General features: G+C 39.8%; 1 protein-coding gene across 1 annotated transcript in view; it reads right to left on the bottom strand.

The window, feature by feature from the left end:
- LOC139465775 (uncharacterized protein KIAA2012 homolog) overlaps positions 1-25,770 on the bottom strand; it is a 73,479-nt gene that overhangs the window by 4,161 nt on the left and 43,548 nt on the right. The window contains exons 16-24 of the mRNA XM_071247670.1: positions 22,272-22,387; positions 19,312-19,392; positions 17,312-17,411; positions 16,654-16,866; positions 14,339-14,592; positions 13,069-13,246; positions 4,475-4,552; positions 2,513-2,709; positions 1,073-1,243 (exon numbers count right to left, since the gene is read on the bottom strand). Of these exons, the coding sequence (XP_071103771.1) occupies positions 1,073-1,243; positions 2,513-2,709; positions 4,475-4,552; positions 13,069-13,246; positions 14,339-14,592; positions 16,654-16,866; positions 17,312-17,411; positions 19,312-19,392; positions 22,272-22,387 (1,388 nt within the window). The remainder of the gene's footprint in view (positions 1-1,072; positions 1,244-2,512; positions 2,710-4,474; positions 4,553-13,068; positions 13,247-14,338; positions 14,593-16,653; positions 16,867-17,311; positions 17,412-19,311; positions 19,393-22,271; positions 22,388-25,770) is intronic.

Below are 25,770 nucleotides of genomic sequence, written 5' to 3'. Positions count from 1 at the left end.
GATATTGTATGACATGGTAGTGTATGATATGATAGTGTATGACATTATAGTGTATGGCATGGTACAAGGTAGTGTTTGACATGGTAGTGAATGCCATGGTAGTGAATGCCATGGTAGTGAATGCCATGGTAGTGTATGACATGGTAATGTTTGACATGATAGTGTATGACATGATAGTGTATGACATGATAGTGTATGACATGGTAGTGAATGACATGGTAGTGTATGACATGGTAGTGAATGACATGATAGTGTACGACATGATAGTGTATGACATGATAGTGTACGACATGGTAGTGTATGACATGATAGTGGGGCGGTGGATAATAAAGGTATCTGCTCTACAGTGGGACTACATCAAATTTCAAAACACAGTAGGTATATCTCCTAAACAAGGTTATTTCAACATTGCATGATGTGTTAGTGTGTGGCACTGTAGAGCAAGGTTGTGTGTAACAGGTGTAACGCTATACAACATTGACAGCAGAACACTGCTGCTCAGCACTGCAATCAAACATTATAACATTAATGGCGTACAATATTGGTAGTGTGTGATTATTCCTTCAAAATGTAACATGCCTAAAGCACTGAATGATGGTACAAGGCAGTGTATAACATGGTACAAGGTAGGGTATAACATGTTACAAGGTAGGGTATGACATGGTATAAGGTAGGGTATGACATGATATAAGGTAGGGTATGACATGGTATAAGGTAGGGTATGACATGGTATAAGGTAGTGTATGACATGGTATAAGGTAGTGTATGACATGGTACAAGGTACTGTATGTACATGGTATTAGGCAGTGTATGACATGGTACAAGGTAGTGTATGGCATGTTATAAGGTAGTGTCTGACATGGTATAAGGTAGTGTATAAGTGAGTGAGTGAGTGAATATGGTTTTACGCCACTTTTAGCAATCTTCCAGCAATATCACAGCAGGGAACACCAGAAATGGGCTTCCCACATTGTACCCATATCGGGAATCGAACCCAGGTCTTCCGCATGACGAGCGAACACTTTAGCCACCAGGCTACCCGACCGCCCCCTGAATGGTGAGTGCATCTTACCTTGTCCAGAGATAAGTCCTCAGTCTCCGATTCCACTTCAGCAACAGGCGGTGGGTCCGAGGGGGCACGAGGCTGTGGCGGCGGCGTTTGCTTCCTCTCGGGACTCTCCGACTGCTCCCGCACAAACACAAAGTCCATGTCCTCCGACTTGTTATCAGGGGATGGTGCAATCTGAGAGAAGGGGATAATACTAGGCTTGATATTGGAATCGTGAGTTCAGGTCACAATTTATCATTTATAAAAATTCTGTCCATTTGTGATTAGGGAGGCATTTTATTAGTAGGCTAAACATCACCTGAGGGGGAAAAGAAATGATACCTCTCAGTGGATTTTATCAAATGTTTGAGTATCAGTTGAAAATATCTTAAGTTAGTGATACTATATCCAAAAAATGAACTGAACTTGCGCTAAGCCAGCAGTCAAACAATACTTCCAAATGGTTTTATATAAAAAAATCAAAATATGATTTGATTTAAAACTTTTAAGTTTCAAAGAAAAAATGTTTTTGGGCACTACACAAATGCTGATTGGTATGTTAAACATCACTGGTGTGAAAATAATAAATTTGCTTTTTCGGCACAAATTCACAACATTTCATGTGGTCGCAAATTAATTTTCTCACCCAAGTCTTCATCGAAACAATTTATTTTTACACAAAATAATCCAGCCACTGATGACTTTTTACAAACTGTTGCAGGAATGAGTGATGGTTAAATAGACATAATCAATTTTAACAGTTCTTTCAATTTTCAATTCCATAAAAAAAAAATATGGTACATTCTTTTTGCCCTTCAGTTTATTAAACAAAAAGTAACAATCTCGATCTGAACATTAACTGATAGTAGAGATGATTCCAATGAAGCAAGAAAGGTTGGTTGGACTGGAAATGTCTACCATGGGAAGGAAATGAGGAAGTATGTTCTAATGTCAACTTTATCAGTTGTTTTACGTGTTGGAGGTGAGGTGAAATGGGGTTTAACGTTGCGTCCAAGATTATTGCACTTATATAGCGACGTGCATGTACGTGTGTGTGGCTGCTTGTACTAGTCCAGACTGATGCTGATTTATAGTGCTAGCTCACTGAGATACCATGCCGCAGTTTAACATGAATACCCCACTCAGACAAAGTATACTGACTCCGAGCCGACCTGTCCTTGTTTTAGCCCCTTAATGCCGAGCCTTAGACAGGGTAAAAACAAGTACCATCTTTTAATGTCTTTTGGTATAGCGTGGCCGGGGATCGAACCCCAGACCTTCTGCTCTCGGGCAGATGCTCTACCACTAGACCACGGAGGCGGTCGTTACGTGTTGGAAGTTCTTGTTCAAGCAACTCCAAAAATGTATTCTTATTTTTTCAACGCTGATTTAGCAACTGTCTTTTGTTGCCTCAGGGCTGCTATTGTGACATCTGTCTCTTTGGACTAGAATGACTGTACTCACACTCTCCTCTGGTTCAGGGGACTCTCTCTTGGGGGTTTGAGGTTTGGGGGCTTCCACAGGGACTGGCGTCGGCACCTTGGGGGGCGGGGGTTTCTCCACCTTCTCCTTCTTGACCTTTGTCTTCTTCTCCTTTTTCTTCTTCTCTTCTTTCTTTGGAGGAGGTGGTTTTTCAGCCTTTGGCTTTGGTTTCGGTTTGCCTGTGAAGACCAGAAATGTTTGTCTGAACATGGACTCACGATTTGTCAAGAGTAATACATCTTAACAGTACACAAAATTAGCACAAATTTCAATATCTTTGAATATTTAAAAAATAAAGTTATTTTAATTACTTATTAATGTTTAATGTGAGGGTAATAAAAAATTAATAATTTGCATAATCACTGGTAAAACTTGTAACATAAACTGGATAACTAAATATATTCAGAACAATGTTTGTTATTTATTTTATTATAGACACATCTCAAACGCAGCTGAAAAATAAAATTATTTCAACCAAAGCAAGGAGACATGCTGGATAGTATTTTAGTTGATAAACAAACATAAACACATATATAGGACATTCTACCATGACATGTTAGCATCCTGCATTCTGACTGGTCTGCCTTAGGTGACGAATCTGCAGTTTTTGTCATTAATTGGTACACATTGGAAACATCTCTTCTTAACATACATATTCTCAATATCTTCAAAATTCAGTCACGTCAACTTGACTTTTGGCACGACTCTATCACATAGTATGAACACACAATGCCATTTCGAAAGTGGTCATATGTAACATTTGTTACATTTGGGATAAAACTTTCTTAGTAAAGTACAGTACTTTTTTGGGTTTCAAACCTCGATTTGATACCTGTAAATTTCTCAAATTTGAAACCTCTAAATTGAAAACATACAAGGTTTATGTCCTAAGTAACATTCAGAAATGGGGAGGAGTTTGAAGCTGATAGGTGAATGTTGTTTTATGCCACAGTCAGCAATATTGCTGCCAGATAGCAGAAGCCCGTACATGATCTACTCTGGACCAGACAAACCAGTGGTTGATAGCATGAGCACACAATCAGACAGGTCACACAACACATAACCATTTAATTCCATTTTAAGCTTGCTCATACAACAAGGGATACAGAGGACCTAGTCAGACTTGGAGTGAGTTAAAATTTAACGTTGCATCAGCTATTATTTTAGCCTGATAGCAATGTTGGACTTGGAATCTTCACAGGTTCATCAATTGGACTACGAGGGGGAAACAGAACAGACATACCAGCAGGCACTTTCAGCAAGTGAGTACATTTAAATAAAACATATGGTTGTGAAATATAGAAAAAATATTCTCAAAGCATTTACAAAGAGTTGTACATAAACACACACTTACAAACCAGAAACATGTTGGCAGTTAGTTTAGGAATGCTATGCATGAGATTCAGTGGGGAATGTCTACAGCTACATATATAAGTCCATATACTGATATTGTCTGTTTACAAAATCCTAAGATCTTAGTGCTACATATATTATAAGTCCATATACGGATATTGGCTGTATAGAAGATCCTAAGATCTTAGTGCTACATATATCATAAGTCCATATACAGATATTGGCTGTATAGAACATCCTAAGATCTTAGTGCTACATATATAATTAGTCTATATACCGGTACAATATTGGCTGTAACATCCTATGATGTTCAAGTTCTTTCACATTCTTGTAAACAGTTTTACATTCCGAGTTATGTAATACAAACTTTAACACCTGAAATGTGTAAACCTGGCCATCCAATGATCAGAACACTACTTAATTTGTTATGAAGACCTATCATTCTCTAGTCTCCCCATCCCCACCTGAATCTTCACGTTCTATTAAAGCAAGGACAAACACAGAAACCCAAACCAAAAGATGTCAAGCCAATAGGTAGTGGAAAGCAGAAAGTTGATTGGGTGATAAACATCCAATCAGAACCTGCCTCACCCTTCACATCTTTCTTTGTTGGTGGAGGTGGTATCTGAGAATAAAGACTGGATAGCTCCGCCTTTTTCTCAACTCGACCTAGTAATGTCAAACTTCAAACATCAACTTCAATAAATAATTATTTCTTTAAAAAAATATAAACAATATCTCAAGCTTTCCTAAAAATAAAACAAAACAGGCATGATCAGTTTAAAAGAAAGAAGCATTCTACACTACTTATATAGTTAGCATATCGGTAATAATCAGTGAGACCAAAGACGTATATATATGTCCGTGGTGAGACAAACTACCGACAAAAACAGCTGATTAGGCAAGGTCATGGTTCACCATATTTGACTTGTTAAGGACCCCTATCAAAGATAACAAGGTGACATTTCCAAGTTTTATTTTTCATACATTGTAATGAAATATTCAGGAGCTTTAGCTCATTAAGTAATGCAGCCATTGTGACCACACAATACACAATAGAGAGATCTAAGATTATGAAAGAGGTGAGGGGCACACCATTATTAAGGCACAGCCAACACAAACCACAGATGTAGGTATCTGAAGATGGTCCCCCCTCCTTGATATCCGTCAGTGTTATATTTCTATGTTCCATGCGACTATTTCTCACCTAAGTCCTCCTGAACCGTTTCAGGTATTGTTGGAGTTGTTGCCCTTGTTTCTGTCTTCATGGGTGGTTGGACTGTTACAACATTTTATGTGTACAAGCACATATCCTATTTTATATTCACTGTATTCATTAACTGTTTGAAAAATTACTTTTTGATATCATTATGATACTCTATTAATTATGGAAATCAAAGAAATGTATTTATAATTATTACAAAGTAATAAATGTTTGACACATAAGATTATATTGCCAACTATTCTGTTGAAAGAAATGACATTGCTTACTTGTGTCCAAATGTCATTTGTACATTTTTAGGCCAGAATAAAATATTTTCTTGTTTTCTAGAGGAATTCACGTCAAATTTGACAAAGAAAAATAACAAAATATTTTAAATATTGTGTTTGACTGCAAACATGGTTTCTATGAATGTTTTGATGGGTTTTTTTCATAGAAAATATACAAAACTTTAAAAAAAAGGAAAATATTTTGCCATAAAGAACAAGAAAATCCAGAAAACACAAAATTAAATTGGTCTGGCCTGAAGGTAATACACAAACCTTTCTGAGTGTTAGGAGAGTATAGGATCTCAAATAAATATAATACAGCAGGGATCACACACACTGATACAGCATGGCTTAACTCACATGATGTAAGCTCATGTTAACACACACAGCATCACTTTAGCTGTATAATTAGATTGCATCTCAGAGATCAAGAGGAACTAATACATCTCAAGTCACAAACAATTATAAGAAAAACACATTTCACACACAAATGGTAGTGTAGTATAAATGGCATTATCTCATGTTTCATTCAAATTTTGATTGTTTTGTTTGTTGTTTAATGCCACACTCAGCAATATTTCAGCAACATGATGATGGCTTGTAAACAACCAAGTCTTGACCAGACTATCCAGTGATTGATATAATCAGCAACAATCAATGTCATGGGTGAGCTTTTAACAGTATTCCAGTTATATCGTGGTGTGTCATCTTAATTTGAGAGGAAAGCCCGAAGTGATGCAGGTCTCGGACGTTAACCACTTCTGTGAAACCCACAAGCTCAGTTATGGTGCTGACAAACCTTGAAACATAATCGGGGCAAACCGGGATTCAAACCCCAAATCATAGGTTTCCTGGCTTGCCCAAGGGACGCAACTCTGCACAGCAAATCGCGGCTCCTTAGACAACTGGGTCACCCGTGCCCCCCGATGTCATAGGGGAACGATGATACACTATGAACCAAGTCACCAATTCTGACCCCACTATCCAATAGGAAGCACCTTTCACCCACCAGCAAATGTTGCTGGGGGCCATCCTAACCCGGAATGCCAACAGAGGTTAATATTTTGAAATACATTTTAATATAGTCTACATATCATACAGCACACTATTTTAGATGTTGATATGTGTTTTCACTGCAAACCTCACCACTAATCATAGCTGGTTTTGGTGGAGGAGGGGGAGACAACTCTTCTGTAGGAAGTGACAGGTGAACAGGAAGTGGAGCTTGTGCCTCAACAGCCATGGGTTCTACTATTTTCTCTATGTTGACATATACCAAACATCAGACAGGAGTATAAGTAGGAGGAAGGGGAGACAACTCTTCAGAAAGGAGTATCGCCGTAGGGGAGACAACTCTTCTGATAGTAGTATTCATGGGAAGAGGGAGACAACTCTTCAGAAAGAAGAATTAGTTTGAGGAAGGGAGACAATTCTTCGGAAAGGAGTGTTAGTGTTTGTTTCTTTTTTCTTGTTTAACTCCGGACTCAGCAATATTCCAGCTATATGACTGTGGTCTGTAAATAATTGAGTCTGGACCACACACAGTCCAGTGATTGACATCATGAACATTGATCCACCCAATTGGGATATGATGACATGCGTCAACTGAGTCAGAGAGCCTGAACACCTGATCAACAACAAGCTTAGTCGCCTTTTGCGGCAAGCATGGGTTGCTGAAGACCTATTCTACCCCAGAACCTTACGGGCCATTTTTCATGGGGAGAAGAGTTATAATATTCACGTTCTTAACTTCAGGATAATATATGGTGGTAGCAGTACCTGAGTAGCCATCTGAAATAAAAATTGACCACCCTAAAACAGATTCAGTCATTTTTTGTCCACTTGATAATTGTCCATCAATTTCTATCAGGGGCATACTAGTGATACTCAAAAGATTGCACAACAAAGATGACAGCTCCCTTCTTCAAGGCCAAATTTGTGCAAATTATTATGTTATTTCTCATTTCATGATATACCCTTCTAACTGTACATTATAAAACATGTAACTTCCATTGTATAGATGGCATGGACAGACTGAAATGCAATATTAGATGAAACCATGCAATAACTCTGTGCACCATCATATCTTGCGATGTCAAATTAACACACATCACACAGGTGCAACATCACAATACACACAGAGCTACCCTTGCCGTCCAGCCTTCTGGTCTGTGCTGTCAGAATTCAGCCTCTAGCACACCTCTTAGTAGACGTTACCATTAAACAGATACAGGACGTATCAGAAAGAACTGCCCATGAGAGACATCTCTGGTCCTGTGCTGTCTGTGATGACTTTTCTTGTTCAGATACAGGACTTATCAGAAACATGTGCCCATGAGAGACGTCTCTGGTCCTGTGCTGTCTGTGATGACTTTTCTTGTTCAGATACAGGACTTATCAGAAACAAGTGCCCATGAGAGACCTCTCTGTTCAGTTACAGTACTGTCAACGAGTGCTTTTCCGGTTCTGATACAGGACTTATCAGAAACAAGTGCCCATAAAAGACTTCTCTGTTCAGTTACAGTGCTGTCAACGAGTGCTTTTCCGATTCAGATACAGGACTTATCAGAATCATGTGCCCATAAGAGACTACACAGTCCAGATACAGTGCTCTCAAATATATTTGATGGTTCTGATGCCGCCTCTGTGGTGTTGTGGATAGAGTGTCTGCTCAGGGCGTGGCTGATCTGTGGTTCACTCTCCAGTTGCATCATACCAAAATATGTTAAAAGATAGAACTTGATACCCTACCTCTCGCTCAGCAGTAGCAGGATAAAACAAAGACTGGTCATCTCTGAGTCAATATACTGTGTCTGAGTGGGGTATCCATGTTAAACTGTGGCATGGTAGCTCAGTGGGCTAGTGCTATAAAACCTGCATTAGTCCGTAGTACAATCAGACACACACAGACACAAGTCATTGCACATTGCTATATAACAAACCAAAAAAACCATCACACATCACCTTCTGGTACAGATACAGTACTTATCAGAAACATGTTCCCACAACAGACCTCTCTGTCTCAGATACAGTGATTTCCACAGCATGTACCCAAAACAGACCTTTCTAGCGAAGAAACAGTGACAACTGAAACAACACACACTCAACACAAACTCTCCTGTCACAGTGCTTTTAACACCATGTGCTGACAATGAAACCCTTGGTGCAGACTCAAACACACCACGCCTCATATCTCTCACCCTTGCTTTCATCAACCTTCTTTGGCTCCTGTTTGGTTGTCTGGGGCTCCTTTTTGGGCTCAGGTTCCCTTATTGGAGGCAGTTGCTTTTTAGCGTTTGGTTTTTCCACCTTTGGCGGAGGTGGAGCTGGTTGTGGACTTGGTGCTGCCTTTTCTTTTTTTGGCTTTGGTTTTGGCTTTGGTTTTGGCGGTAAAGGTGGGTCTTGTTTTTGTGGAGAAGAATCGTTTTTTGGCTGCGGTACTGGCGCCTTGGGTTTTGGAGGGTCGGGTGGAATATCTAACTTAGTGGGCACTGTGATGTTGGAAATTGAAAAATAGACTTTCAGTAAGGAGTAATTTCTTAAAGAATGATCTTATTGTTTTCAGGTTTTTTAGAGATGTGGTTTGAATTTTTGGCCAGCACTGTACAAAACAATTCATATGAGTACTTCATGAGATACTCTTCAAGGGGAAACAATTCACACACTGCCTACCTTCTTGAGGAGATTCCTGTTCAAGCTTTGGTGGTTCTGGAGGAGTAACAACTTCGGGTTCTTTCTTTTCTTGCACTTGAGATTTCATACATTGAAAATTTACTGTGATTTATGACAACAGAAATGAAAAGAAGTAACAATTTTGATCATACTGTCATCATTTTCCAATCCAAATAGTGGTAATTCTTGACAATATTTTCAATGAATTTACTGGTTAAATAAATTTGTTATCACATGTCCAAATATTCATTGACAGTATGCAGGAAAGCATTGGATAGATTTATATGAAAAATAATGAAAAATATCATTTTATGATTAAAGACTCTTAATTTTCAGTTCATTTATTTCTCCATGTTATTTAGTGTAATGCCTGGTCCAATGGTCAGGACACTGAGTGAGTGAGTGAGTTGGGTTTAACGCCACTTTCACCACTATTGCAGGTATATTGTGGCATGTCAGCAAGGAGTGGGGGGAAAGTGATGCATGTATTAGACATCTGCCACTGGTGAAACCCACAAGCTGACAAACCTAGAAACAAACTCAGAGCAAACAGGGTATTCAAACCCACATAGGTTTCGACCACACATCTAAGGGAGGCAACTCTGCACAGCAAATTTTTTAGCCTTAGATAACTGGGCCACCCTTAATGCCAATACGAGGATTAAAAAACATCTCACCCAATGAAACCTACTGAATGGTATTCCATACCAGACAAATCAATGAATTTCATTGGCTAACAGTAGCCTGAGATGTAGTGTGTGACCATTGGACCTGGTTATAACACTGAAAGGCTTGGAGTGAGAACCCAGGCCAAGCTGAAGGAAGAGAGAGGGGGAACACAAGTGAGTTAACAGGGGACAATGACACTCCAGTCTGTTAGTAAACAAATTATCAGTGTGAAACCCTGGGGCATATGTTTACTTGGCAATTTAGTGTTTATTATTTGTTGAAATATTATTTGTCAGATAAATGATTTCGTTGTTTGACGGATGAACCTGCTCAAACATTTGCAAGAGTAAATGAAAATAATTTATAAATAAACATTCTCTTTGTCACAATAAGTATCAGATTCTGCTTGGAGGGAATTCCACCATATTAATTATTTTTTAGTTCTTCAAAGCAACAGTGCAGGGATGGGAGTTTCAAGAAAATCAGCAAGTCTGATTGTGTAATGGACCATGTATTGGTAGAGACTGACTGTAACATGCATTGGCAGAGATTGACTGTAACATGCATTGGCAGAGATTGACTGTAACATGCATTGGCAGAGATTGACTGTAACATGCATTGGCAGAGACTGACTGTAACATGCATTGGCAGAGATTGACTGTAACATACATTGGCAGAGATTGACTGTAACATGCATTGGCAGAGACTGACTGTAACATGCATTGGCGGGATTGACTGTAACATACATTGGCAGAGATTGACTGTAACATGCATTGGCAGAGATTGACTGTAACATGCATTGGCAGAGATTGACTGTAACATGCATTGACAGAGATTGACTGTAACATGCATTGGCAGAGATTGACTTAACAAACATGAAGTGAGATTTGTAAGTGACATACATGGGGAGGCACCAAACATCTGTTAGTAATCATCAATGTTGAACATGCATCCAGTGAACTGATATACTACTCAACGTTTGTTAGGGATCATGGAAACATCCCAAGCAAAGGTTGAGTAATATGTATATAGAAACCTCATCAACTCAATATATCATTTAAGACACCATGCTTGTCCTAAAAGGCGACTAACGGGATCAGGTGGTCAGACTCGCTGACTTGGTTGTTGCATGTCATCCCAATTCGGAGATCGATGCTCATGATATCAATCACTGAATTGTCTGGTCCAGACTTGATTATTTACAGACCACCATCATATAGCTGGAATATTGCTGAGTGTGGCGTTAAACAACAAATAAACAAATCTGATATCAGGCCATAGTTGGAGTGAGTGAGTGAGTGAACTGGGTTTAACACCACTTTCATCAGTATTAGTTATATGATATATTTGTGATAAAATGGTAATAAATTGTATATACATCATGTACATATGTTTTGAAAGAGACACTTGAGTTTATTCTTTTTGTTCATGCATGAACATCCAGCACCTCAGATATGAGGTGGGCGTGACCAAAATGCAAATGTCTGATTGGCCAAAAGATATTTCCAGATCCTCGTTATATCACAGCAAGCAGAGCACTGGTAGTTGATATCATACCATAGCAAATAGTAACACAGATTGTGCCAGGATGATATCAAGTCAATGATATTTGATATCATGAGGTTTCACTGTAACTGAACGCTACAGACACAAGTCTAGTGACACACAATAACGGATCTGATTTATTTAGGTCACTTGAAACTGTATTTCATAAGTTCAATAAACTCTGGATGCATGTATGAGGATGTGCAGAGGGCGTACAATTCGATGGATCTGTATATTCTCCATACCAATAATTACGTATCAGAATTATAAGATTAAGAAAATATAAAAAATACTCATGTTCCATTTCACCTCAATTTCGACTTTTATCATTTAAAACACTGAAAATTACTGACAAGACTACAAGGGTATCCCCTGCACACCCTCACATATTTCTGTGTAACAAATGTAACAGTTATACTGGCACACCACTCGGAAGCCTCACTTTTAGGCGGGGATGGTTTTGGAGGGGGTGGGGGGTCGACCGGGCCGTACAGTTTCTCCAGCTCTTTCTTGTCCTCCACTTTGCCTGTACACACACAACTGCTGAATCAGCCAAATACACTCAACAACCAAACATTGTGACAAACTAGGACCAAACATTGACAAAGTATTTCCGTTTCACATATTTCACACTTTCCACTAAAATATCATGAAATGATTATCCTGCCATTGTCAGATCCTGAACATCATCCATGGAGTGAGTGAGTGAGTATGGTTTTATGCCGCTTTTAGCAATATTCCAGCAATATCACGGCGGGGGACACCAGAAATGGGCTTCACACATTGTACCCATGTCAGGATTCGAACCCGGGTCTTCGACGTGACGAGTGAACGCTTTAACCACTAGGCTACCCGAACCGCCCCCATCATCCATGGAAGAGATCATATAAATTAATAAAGAATCTCTACCAAAACTTTGAACAACTATATTGTACATAAGGATATACTGTATATCAGGATATATTGAATATATGGATATATTGTACATAAAGTAATATTGAATATATATCTCAGGTTCATGATGCCTCTCCAACTGGACGCCATCTTGGTGACCTATGACCTTTGACATTTGCTAAAAAACATTATGGTTGTGCACAGCTTCTGTACAGGAACAATCTGGTCACAGAACAAGTCTCATTAGTTCTACTGAGTGTCCCCTAAACATCCCAGCACGTCATTTCAATAATCTGAAAAGTATTCCGAATACGACCAAGTGAATAGATTTGACCTGAAATTAAATGAATACAAAACTGTGAAGAAATGTAGGCATAAATGGTTAAAATATGACATTAATACATACTTCTCCTTTATCGACTAATGTCCAACATCTACATGTCTACAGGTTAAGGGACCGGTCATTTATTCCCGGGGCATGGGTCAGAGAGAATGAGTGGAGGGCCAATACGACAGTCTCCCTGGGAAGGTTATAGAAAATACTACACATACCTGTATATGGGGAGGGTCATGAAAAAAATGGATATTTTATAATAAAATTATTTTTGCATTTCGTCTTTTAAGGTTGTGTCATGAAAAAAACGTCAAAGGACATTGGGAGGGCATCCAAATATATGACAAGCAGTAGGGAAGGATGAGTACATTTTCAGTACATTGTGCATCAAACACCCTATGTAAATGACCATTCCCTTATTAATGTAATCTATGTCTTTATAATAAATTACAAAATTGTTATTGCTACAAGGTGTGTTAGCAAACTACGCAGATATTCTGTATGGTCAATCAAAGTGTGATCATGATCAATTATCAAAATCAAGATCACCAAAGCACAATGGCTACCAAACGTCTCTCACCGACAACAAACTCCTCCCTGTCTTCAATGGACACGGGTTTCTTCTTTTTGGTGCTCTTCGAGTCATCGGTCTTCTGAGATGTCTTAGACACACCTGTCTTTGTGCTGCCATGTTCACTGGTGGCGTCCTCTGGTGTTGGTTTGGGAATAACAGCAGGGGAGACAACTTCAGCTACCTTCTGAAAGTGCACAGGTACATACCAGAACATGTATTTCGGAGACGAACTTAATGATCTGGGCCCTGTTCCACTAAGCGATCTTAGTGTTACATTGATCGTAAGCCTATGATAAAGTATGGGAGTTACGACAAACTTCGCACTAAGATCGCTTTGTGGAACGCGTTCCTGGTATGTCAATTAGAACATAATGCTACTATGTTACAATGTAGAGGTTTCAAATATAGATTTGATACCTGTAAGTTTCGTTTGAAATCGAACGCGATAACTGGCCCATGTTCATTCGACCAGGACACAATGACAAAACAAAACTCATTGGTTGTTGTGGAAATGATCAGTGATGCGGCACCATTTGGGTCTTATATTTTCTGTAGTTTGAAAAAAGTAAATTCATGGATCACTGAAGAACAGTTTCAATATGCATATATGTTTGAATTATTTAAGCATAATTTTCACCGTAATTATGATCCACTTTAATGAGACAATGAGAAATTGAAGTGACATAACTATTGTGACATCACAAACACTACAGTTTGTTTGCTTGTTGTTTAATGCCGCACTCAGCAAAATTCCAGTTATATGATGGCAGTCTGTAAATAATCGAATCTGCACAATCCAGTGATTGAAATTATGAGCATTGATCCACACAGTTTGGATATGATGACATGCATCAACCAAGTCAGCGAGCTTGACCACCTAATCGTGTCAGTCGCCTCTTACGGCAAGCACAGGTTGCTGAAGACCTAGTCATTTCTACGGAGGGGAAGTAGACATGATATGGTAGACATGACATCAAGGGAATGGAAGGGTAGCACAAAAAGTTGGACTACGGTCAGATAAACACACTACTCCAACCTTCCTACTCAACACATGTATCTACAGTTAAAACAAGCACTGACTGACACTGAGTAAACATTTCATCCCACTGCTTCTACTCAAATACAGCATGTGCAAAGGGACAGCTTTGATCCTTGGTAATCTCATCAACAGGGTATCGCAAAACTTTCCAGTCGCAGTTTAGGCTATTGTTTGCCACTCTCAACCATTTCCTTGTGCCCAACTCTCCAGATTTACGGTACCATATCATCCACATACCTCTTCTATTTGCTTCACAGCCTGAATAAAATCATCTGCAGCAGGCACGTCAGACGACTTCCTCACGCTCCGTGTTTCCGACCCTCCATCCACGATGGACGAGTGCTTTGAGCTGCCCTTTGACCGTCGGTCAGGTTCAATGAGGTCCCCTGTTTCTGGCACTCCGTAGCTGATGACGTCCACTTCCCCGACGTCCTTGACAGAGACTCTCTCTGATGGGATGGAGATGGAGGGTTTGCTGTCGTCATCCCCTCCTGCAAGAAGAGGATACAGAAGGGGGGTCACAGTGTGCTTGTTTTTTTGTCTAAACCCAGCATGGGTTGGTGGGAACCTATCCTAATCCAGAATCCCCATTGGGGACCAGCATGGGTTGGTGGGGACCTATTCTAATCCGGAATCACCACAGGGGATCAACATGGGTTGGTTGGGACCTATTCTAAACCGGAATCACCAAGGGGGGACCAGCATGGGTTGGTGGGGACCAATTTTAACCCGGAATCACCACGGGGGGACCAGCAGGGGTTGGTGGGGACCTATTCCAACCCGGAATCACCACAGGGGGACCAGCATGGGTTGTTGGAGACCTATTCTAATCCGGAATCACCACAGGGGGACCAGCATGGGTTGTTGGAGACCTATTCTAATCCCTAATCACCACAGGGGGACCAGCATGGGTTGTTGGGGACCTATTCTAACCTGGAATCACCACAGGGGGACCAGCAGGGGTTGTTGGAGACCTATTCTAATCCGGAATCACCACAGGGGGACCAGCATGGGTTGTTGGAGACCTATTCTAATCCGGAATCACCACAGGGGCACCAGCATGGGTTGTTGGAGACCTATTCTTATCCGGAATCACCACAGGGGCACCAGCATGGGTTGTTGGAGACCTATTCTAATCCCTAATCACCACAGGGGGACCAGCATGGGTTGTTGGAGACCTATTCTAATCCGGAATCACCACAGGGGATCAACATGGGTTGGTTGGGACCTATTCTAAACCGGAATCACCACGGGGGGACCAGCAGGGGTTGTTGGAGACCTATTCTAGCCCGGAATCACCACAGGGGGACCAGCATGGGTTGTTGGAGACATATTCTAATCCGGAATCACCACAGGGGCACCAGCATGGGTTGTTGGAGACCCATTCTAATCCCTAATCACCACAGGGGGACCAGCATGGGTTGTTGGAGACCTATTCTAATCCGGAATCACCACAGGGGATCAACATGGATTGGTTGGGACCTATTCTAAACCGGAATCACCACGGGAAGACCAGCAGGGGTTTGTGGGGACCTATTCTAATCCAGAATCACCATGGGGGGACCAGCACGGGTTGGTGGGGACCAATTTTAACCCTGAATCACCACGAGGGGACCAGCAGGGGTTGGTGGGGACCTATTCTAACCCGGAATCACCACAGGGGGACCAGCATGGGTTGTTGGAGACCTATTCTAACCCAATATCACGGGGGGGGGGGGGGGACACCAGAAATGGGCTTCACACAATGTACCCATGTCGGGAATCGAACCCGGGTCTCTGGCGTGACGAGCGAATGCTTTAACCACAAGGCTACCCGACCGCCCCAGAAAACATAGGAAAGCCAGGAAACTAGTACAATCCTAGATTTTTTTAATATTTGTATACTTATCCTGCATTACTTACACATGTTCAGTAGAACACAGATGTAACGAACACGGATAGAGTGAATACGGATAGAGCGAACACGGATAGAGCGAATATGGATAGAGTGTACAAATAGATACAGCCAACTGTTACAAAATCCCCGATTAATCTCCTCTATATTATCATATAAAATGTGTGTATATGACGACTCTCTACAGAGGACGAACGTATATAGCAAACTGATATCTGATCCTGGACAAGCCCAAATACCACTAATTAGTGACGAGTATAGCGAATTGAGAAATCTCACTCAGTGTCAAGTGTCACTGACAATTGGCTATATGCAATCAGCGGCGAATGAACACAATCAGCGGTGACGATTCAAATTTGTTGAACTTGCTTTATGCTTATCTTACTTGTAACTGGACTAATCTTGTCTGTAAGACAAACATAAATTTCACGAGATGATGTCAAAGTGTCACTTCATTAGCACCTGCTATCATGGCCGGCAATGCTGCAATTACATGTATTATGTTTGTTTTATCCAAGATGGCGGACGTTTCTGAGGGAAAACGTACATAGCGAACAGTGCATATAATGAACTGATTTCTCCGTTCCCTTGTAGTTGGTTATATCCATTTACCACTGTAATTGTAAAGTGATAAGTATAGGAGAGAGACCCGCCTCACCTGGTGATACAAAGAGGTGTCCCTCCTTCACACCTCCCATGGCCTTGGAGAGCTGACTTTTGGACCTGAGAGTGCTCTGCCCACTTTCCTCATCCTTGACGATCTCGATGTCCTCGGGGCTCACCGAGTTGTTGGCCAGCGCCTCCAACAGCTCCTCACTGATCCCGGCATCAGCTGGAAAGGCATCCGGGGTCAGACCTGCTGCCTTGGCAACTGCAATACGGAGGTCAACATTCCAGCGATAACATACACTTATTCGTTTTACAAAAAATCACCTATAAAACTTACGATGCTCAATTTGACATTAATATTTCTCCAAATCGTTTGGTTGATGAATTGTAGCTAAATTCCTTGCATAATACATTTGGAGTTATTTCCCTTGTCCTTGATCCAAAGACATTGTCAAAATTAACTCTCTTTTTTTTGTCTTCTAAGAAAAAAACGACAAAATGCAGAGCTTCCATCAGATGATGGCACTAAAGATGGCGCATTCATAAATTTGTTTTTCTTATTTCCCCTTCCACATCCATGATCCAGTTTAAAATTTTTAAATTCCCCCTCTGACTTTGAACTTCTGACTTCACCCCAAAAGATCTATGATTTCAACAAATAAAAAAATAATGGTTTTACTTGTTTTATAATTGATTGAGATTTGTACCTGCAGTTGTAAGATTGCGACGGATCTCTTCCCGGTATTCTGCGGCAGTAGGATCAGCGCTCGTGGTCCGATGCTTCTTCATGATCTGTTCTATAGCATCCTGAGAAGGTTGTAAACAAAGATTTGTTATTCAGAATGCTTGGACTATATTGTTCAATCTCTTGACACTTGCCACTCTCACCAAGGATAGTTCAGTTACGTACAGTCAGAAGCCAATCACAGAAAGATTACAAACATCTCAGGAGTGAGTGAGTCAGTGAGTGAGTATGGTTTTACGCTGCTTTTGGCCATATTCCAGCAATATCACAGCGGGGGACACCAGAAATGGGCTCACACATTTAGCCCATGTGGGGAGTCGAACCTGGGTCATGACGAGCGAATGCTTCAACCACGAGGCTACCCCATCTCCCCAAATATCTCAGGAAGAATAAAAAACTTAATTGCAGTAAATAAATGAAGCTCATCTTTAAAACTTCAATTCATGCAACAAGTTGAAGCTTCCTGTTAACAGGATATGTATGACAGAATTTATAGGACAGGGTATATGAGACAGAAAATAAAGGACAGGGTATATGAGACAGAATTTATAGGACAGGGTATATGAGACAGAAAATATAGGACAGGGTATACGAGATAGAATTTATAGGAGAGGGTATATGAGACAGAAAAAATAGGACAGGTTATATGAGACACAATTTATAGGACAGGGTATATGGGCAGATATTATAGGACAGGGTATATGAGACCGAATTTATAGGACAGGGTATACGAGACAAAATTTAAAGGACAGGATATATGAGACAGAAAATATAGGACAGGGTATATGAGACAAAATATATAGACAGAATAAACAGGAAAGAATTTATAGGACAGAGTATTTTGGGGGAGTAAATTATATCTGAAGTAAAAGCAAATATGGCACATTTGAAAGCACATCAATTATTAATTGGTTAGAATGTGAGAAACTAAGCAAGCAATTAAACAGTTATCAATAATGAAATAATTTAGATATTAGTGTGTTCAGATATTAATCACATTGATAACAGGGCCCATCAATTAGAAAGTGAGCCTTAAAATATGAATTTCTAAAATATATCCACTGTTATATAGTCAACCATATATTCCTAATGACATCATGTCCAAGTTTACAATCCTTATTGCTTAATGATTTATGTGAAGTGCGTAGCTGTTTTCAAATTCAATGTCCAAATATTTATCAGCAAGATTCATGAGTATAACCTGCCACCATTCAATGCATGCAGTTAGAGACTGCAGTGACAATCACAAACTAAAGTGCATCAAAACAAATCACAAACACTCAAGCTGTGCTCAACCAGCCTCCATTCTGATAAAGGGAGGTAAGTACCAGTTTGACGGATATAATAACCAGATGATTTGAAAACATTTAGTATATATACTACTCGAAAGAAGTAAAGGAACAACCAATTCATTCATATCACTAGTTAATCTGTCAAGCCATCTATTCTTTAACTTCTTTTGAGTTGTATATTGACTATAGATTAATTCACGATGGATGTGAAATGTGAATATAAAGAAAGACAAAATATGAAATGTTCATGAAACTTCACCACTTTAGTTCATCACCCAATGAAAGTTCAATAAGTTAATTTCTCATAATTCAGATGAAAATATGCAATGAATTAACTGAATTAAATATTACAAAATAAAAACAGAGCTAAATAGATGATTTAATTGAAGCAAAACAGTTAACATGTTAATTATTTGTGTTGTAAAAATATATATTGGTTTATTCAAAGTTAAACCATACCCTAAAATAATATTTGAATAACTTTGTCAGTTACTTTAAAAGAGTTTGAAATCAGTTATTTAAAAAAACATAAATAACGGTCCCCATAATGTCACAAATAATGTCACAAATAAACAAATAAACCTGATCATCAGAAGGTACCAGAATGGAGGCTGTGAAACAACAGATGTGATTGGTGCATTATTGACCAATCACACGACACATATCTTACAGTGTTGGTTGGTTCCTGCACAGACTGACTGCGAGAAATATCCCGGGTTGGGTGACGGTCAGCCCACAATGTTGCAGCTTGCTAAATTACAATTAGGAAGCGGTTAACTACAAAACTAGGCACTAAAACATCTGAAACAGAGATCTGCAATGAACATATTGCAATACAAAGCAGGTTTCTAAAAATCATATGACTTCATTAGTAATTCTGTACTATCCAAGTACTAATATGTATACACTACCAAACCATCATACAGATTTTAAATACTGTAAACAGCTTTATTTCTGCGCCGTTAAAATATTGCGAATACCACGACAAAGACAATACTGCGACGAGATATTTTTGCGAGTTGCCGTGTTGAGATGACCCCTCGCGTACCAAACAATAGACAGCTTCTCTCGGAAGCTAGTTTGGCCGGAAAGTTGACCGGAAGAGATTGCGACCAATTATCAAATACGATAATTGACGCAACTCAGTGTCATGTCATGTGTGGACAAAATTGCAAAGGACACTGACGCAATCAAGCGAGGTTGGAAAAAGGCAGGATTACTGTGAGGTAACAGTGACACAAACTGGTCTGTTTACACTGTCATTTGTGATGTATTGTGTGACCATTCTGCATTCATTTGTGTTTTTAACTTATTCAGTAACTTGTAGTTCTGGTTGATGATTTCAACATTTGATGACGTGTTGCAATGAATAAAGTATGTATGTATTATTTATACTTATTTTTGCGTTTTTAATTTTTGCGATTGAGTCTCGTTCGCAAAACTCGCAATAATAAAACGGTCGCAAAAAATTCCCTGTTTACAGTAAACAACTGCTAAATACTAAATTACAATATACTCTGCTATCATTTCTCAAGACCTACACTAGCTGATATTTCTTTTGACAATATACTAAACTGTAAAGTCACATCAAGATATACTACTCAAAAGAATTTAAAGAAAACCGATTCATATGACTGAAGTTAATCTGTCATACCATGATTAATTAAAGTCATATGAAAGAATCGGGGGTTCCTTAACTTCTTTTGAGTAGTATATGATGGAGTCAGAAATTCTAGCTATTGTAAACCAAACCCTGATCCAAAGTTTTGGTAATTAAGGTAAATATCACATTCTTTTTAAATATTAGAGAATCTCTTTCTCCCTTCACATTGGAGATACAAAGAGATAGATGTTATAAGACTGTTAACCCAAACTCAAACATTAGATCACTTACAAAAAAATTTCCTCGTAATAGAATAAAATGAGTGAAATAAAATGACAGTAAATAGAAATTATAGCTGAGTGTTCCCGTGACGTAAATACCACATACAGCATATGGATATAACAAACTGATGGATATAATTACCTGTTTTTAGGTCTCTGACTTTTATTGTATATTTTAGTCGAAATTCTTATAACGAACTATGTTTATGACGAAATACTATTCGTGGTCCCTTTGAGTTCGTTATAACCGTGGTTTACTGTACATTGTATTAGGAATACAACTTGTATTGTAAGAACCTTGTGCCTTATGCCAAACATTGTATCAGAAGGCTCCTCAATACCAAGAAATCATGGTATGTTTGTTAAAAATCCCACAAAACAATGATTAGGTCACTGTGGAACTGAAATTGAGACATTAAATCACTTAAATAATTCACTGAGTATAAAATGAGTTAAATGTTTTGTATTTTAGTGACTACTGAATGACCTGATCATTGTCACACACCCAAGACTCTCCCATAGCATAAATAATATAGGAAGCACAATGTTAATATAACCCTTTTGGTTAATGCAGCAAGGGGTTGCGAGGTCTTGGACTCCAACCATTTCGCCACATCAAAATTGCCAGGGTTTACAGGCACTTCTGAACATAATGACATCCAACTTGTACACTTTGATTCAATAGACATACAATAAATCCTTGAACAAGTGAGAGAGTTGGGCTTTATGCTGTTATTAGCAATATTCCAGCAATAACAGTGCTTGGCACACCAGGGCCCACTTGCACAAAGTGATCTTAGCGCTAAGACTATTGTAAGCCTATGTTAAAGTATGGGAGTTACGATCATCTTAGCGCTAAGATCGCTTTGTGCAAGTGGGCCCTGAAATGGGCTTCACTCATTGTACCCATGTGGGGAATCGAACCCAGGCCTTTAGCATTATGATCAAACACTTTAACCACTAGGCTAACCCACCATCCCCTTAAAAGCATGCCTGTCTTGATGGAATCAAGCGACAGACAGCAATATATATACACCTGCCTTGAATAATTAAATGCTGCATCAAGTGTTGGATGGGAAAAGAAACATTTGAAACAAAATTGAAAATACATGATGCATACATCTCTCTGAACAATATAAACAGCAGCCACGAATAAATAGCTGCATATAATTAACATCTTGGAACCTTTTGTAATTAAAAAATAAATGCCTGTTGCCTGTTGCTTAAGAGTCTATAAACTGCACTGCTATCATTACTCTACAACAATGACTGATATACAGTAAACTACGGTTATAACCAACACAAAGGGACTACTAATTTTACTTTGTTATAACCGTAGTTCGTTATAAGTACATATACAGCATGACTACAGTAAGTAGTCGGGATCAAAAAGTAAGTTTGTTATATCCGTCAGTTCGTTATAAGCTTGTTCGTTATAACCGTAGTGTACTGTAGCTATATGATAATCCCCTTTGCATCATTGATTATCCAGTGTCATGTGTCTCCATCCTCTTGTCATTAACACCATGGATCCATTGAGTCCACTTTAACACTAAACGTAACTGTCCAATCAAATCTAGCACATATGAGGGAATTTCTGTAGAAGTTAACAAAAAACTTCCTAAACAACACTTAATTTGCGAATGGGTCCAGGGTATTTATGATAACAGAATGGAGGTAAATACACTGGATGACCGAGGATGTTTCACTGAAGCAGGTGTTCCCTCTGCTCCTCCTCCCGCTCACCCTGATGTCCGCCTCCAGATTGTGCCCCGCCTCCGACTGACTCAGCACGCTCTGAGCGATCTTCTGAGCATGCTCAGTGAGAGCATCCACTAACAGCTGCTCCGATGCGGAAGACTCTGAAACAACAGCAGCAGCATGTTATGTGACAGTCCAGTCGGCAGCAATCTCTTGCCAATAAAATCTTTATACTGGCACACTATGAAAAGCGTAGTAGAATTTGGGAAATAATTTTTGGCAAACTGACGGAAAACAAACAAATTGGTACATGGTAGTAAGACCTGAAGGCATGCAAGATTGCAATAATGTTGTCCGAGTTCAAATCCTCATTCACATTTTCGCCTCTTGACATGAGCATCCCTCACTTGTTACTTATCAAAGCCAAAATCCACTATCGGTTTCAAAGTGTTTCTGTATAGTAACATTCAAAATACTTTCATCTGAAGTTGCTGAGAAAAGAAACAAAAAAGATTTGAACACATGAATATCAGAATGGTTGTAAGATAGCTAATTCACATTTAACAATATTCTATCATTTAATAACACGAAAGGATTATTTGTGATGGCAAGTTTTCTTCATATATTCATAAATAGTATACAAGCTAGAAATACATACACTCACATATATGCCCAATATAGTGATTACCAACAAGGTCTATGAATGAAGAAGTAAAATATGATACATTGAGTCATATTAAATGTATATTTGCATGCACAAAATTAAGAAAAAATGTTTGGATTGTTCATTGAAATAATTATACATTTCTTTGTAAACAAAATATCAGCTTCATATTATAAACACACTTGGTTATAACCAGCACCGTCAAACGTTAGTTGCAAACCCAAATCAACAATGCATGCAGTTAAATCGCCCATTCCCTCGAGTAGAAGAAAATGAAATACATGTCATTTTGGATACATCTATGCTTATATGACATCCAATACATACATATTCTCCACATACTCTTATGAAAATCGCAGAAATTACATGAAAATCATCGTAATTTACTACCCGCTCATAGCCCTTCTACCTCAGAGCTCTGTCCTGTTTACATGTCAGTCCATTGACAGGAGGTCAATTTTGACAAGATTGTAGATTTTTCAAGGGAAGACAATACAACAAATGTTATTTTTGGGATAACACTTTCTTAGTAAATGACAGTAAAGTCCAATCCAGGACTCGAACCTACACTGCCAGAGTGAGGCACCTAATCACCAGCACACAAAGTCAGCGATCTAACCCACTCTGCCACCGAGGCTTCCACAAAAATGAAAGTTCAACAACTGGTAGTCTAGATCACATACTTTGTGTACCCCTCTGACAGGCATGGTTCCCATGGCCGAAAGCTATGAACACACAATGCCATATAGAAAGTGGTCAAATGTCACAAATGTTATATTTGGGATAACACATTTGTGAAGCAATCTTAATCTTCTTATACTGGTTAGGCACTAGATTTATTTGTTTATAGTTATATGATACCCCCTTGTGTATAGCTCTGCAGTGAATGAAGAACTCTAGAACGTCTCCACATATTACTGACCTGCAGACAATTTTATGACAAAACCAGATTCTTTTAGACAGGGACATGTTTGTGAATTGCACTGGAGCTTATAACTTCCATCTAATTGACCAAGTCAAAACATCCTTGACACTGTTCTGGGTCCACTTGCACAAAGCGATCTTAGCGCTACAATTATTGTAAGCCTATGTTAAAGTATGGGAGTTACGATGATCTTAGCGCTAAGATCGCTTTGTGCAAGTGGGCCCTGAAGTTGATAGTGGCTTTGATGGTGTTTGCGGAACATACAATGTATAAGTATTGGTTATTGTTCCACATGTGTGGATTACATCTTGACAGATTGTTTTATATTTCTATGACAGCATGTTATTTGTTTAACCTGAAAAGAATGATCATATACAAGTAACAGGCAAGGAGACAATGTGAAGAAGAGAGTGCTGATCTGACACTGAATATGTGCATCAAGAAAGAACAAGTCAATCATTGGAGGTGGTAACATGCAAACCAATGATGTGCAACAAGAACGTGCAATAACCAGACTTCAATTTAACCTTCATCAATCCTGGATACTGTTGACCTTGATGACCTCAGTGACCTTGACCTGGTCAGAGGTGAGTGTGGTACAGAGGGCACAAACACCTGCTCACCGGTCACCTGTAGGGGGCCACTGGGATGTGATTCTCCCGACAAAATCCTTGAGTTCATTTCAGTTGCTTGAGATTGTGGCCTTGACATTGATTGACAGTGACTGGGTGCTTTACCATCCTCCTGTCCGTCTGTGTCATCTCCCCCAGACACAACCTTGTCCTCTGCCAAAGTTGCTGACACAAGGTCAACTCGAGGACTTTCAAGACCTGACAGGTTCAATGGAGGGAGCTTCTCTATCAGGTCAGAACCGTTTTTTGGATCGGCAGATTTCAATGAGGTTGCTGGACTGTTACGTCCTTTAAGGGACAGCAGATTGTCCTCAGTATTGACGTCTTGAGAACTTCCAGGTGCCTCCATCACATGGGTCACATTCTTCCTTCCATCACTCAGCCTGCTCCTGTCTGTCAACTGGGACTGACTTCGGTTTGAAGTCCATCCTGGGATCGGAAGTTCCTCAAACACTGGAGAAGTTCGGCCAGAGACTACAGAAAGGGACCTTTGAGGAGCATTTATATTTGGCAGTAGACATTCTTCAGCAACAGCTCCTGTAGAGGCAGGTCTGTTCATGTTAGAGTTAACCATTTCTTCTGAGGTCACAGATTTTACAGATTCCTGTCTGGAAGAGGCAGCCCTGGACTCTTTCAAACCATTCTTCGGTTTCTGCTCTGTGGTTTCACTCAGATCATTGCTCCTGCTTCGACTGTGTAGGCTGTTTCTGGAACTCCCTCGGTTCCTGGTGAGATCTGACCTCCCTCCAGACACAGGTGTCCTGTTCCTGCTTTTAGACTCCTTCCTTTTCATGTCAGATGTTCCCAGAGACCTCGGTGTCCTTTCCATACTGCTTGACTTCCTCTGATGTGCATCAGAAGCAGTGGATGCTGTGTTATCCTTATCAAAAACCTCATCATCTGCTGCATCAGACTCTTTCCTTGAACTCTTAACTGTATTAGACCTTGACCTTTCCTCTGACCTTTTCTTTTTGAAGTCACCTGACCTTGACCTTTCACTCATCCTGGTCTTTTCAGTTGTCCTTGCACTCAGCTCAGTGTCCCCTGCCGAGGGTGTAGAAGTTCTGGCTGATCTAGCTTTGCTAGATTTCGATTTAGTTTTCATGACACTTGTTTCTGTAGACTCGCGAGAAGGATCTGTGGGAGCAGAGGGCGGTGAAAGGTCTGTTAATTGAGAAGGGTTTACAAGATCTGTTTGGTCTGTGGACCCATGACTTTTGTGTTCTGTTGGAGGGTGAGGAGTGAGCTCCAGCTCCATGGTCGGCTCCCGGCTGTCCATCATCGCCCTCGCCTCCTCCTCCGGCTTCTCTGTGATTGGTCCCC

Source organism: Haliotis cracherodii, unplaced genomic scaffold (assembly GCF_022045235.1).
Source record: "Haliotis cracherodii isolate W230 unplaced genomic scaffold, xgHalCrac1.p SCAF_18, whole genome shotgun sequence".
Lineage (NCBI taxonomy): Eukaryota > Metazoa > Mollusca > Gastropoda > Lepetellida > Haliotidae > Haliotis > Haliotis cracherodii.
The sequence above is the reverse complement of the archived record's forward strand: the minus strand, read 5'-3'. Positions and strand labels throughout refer to the sequence as shown.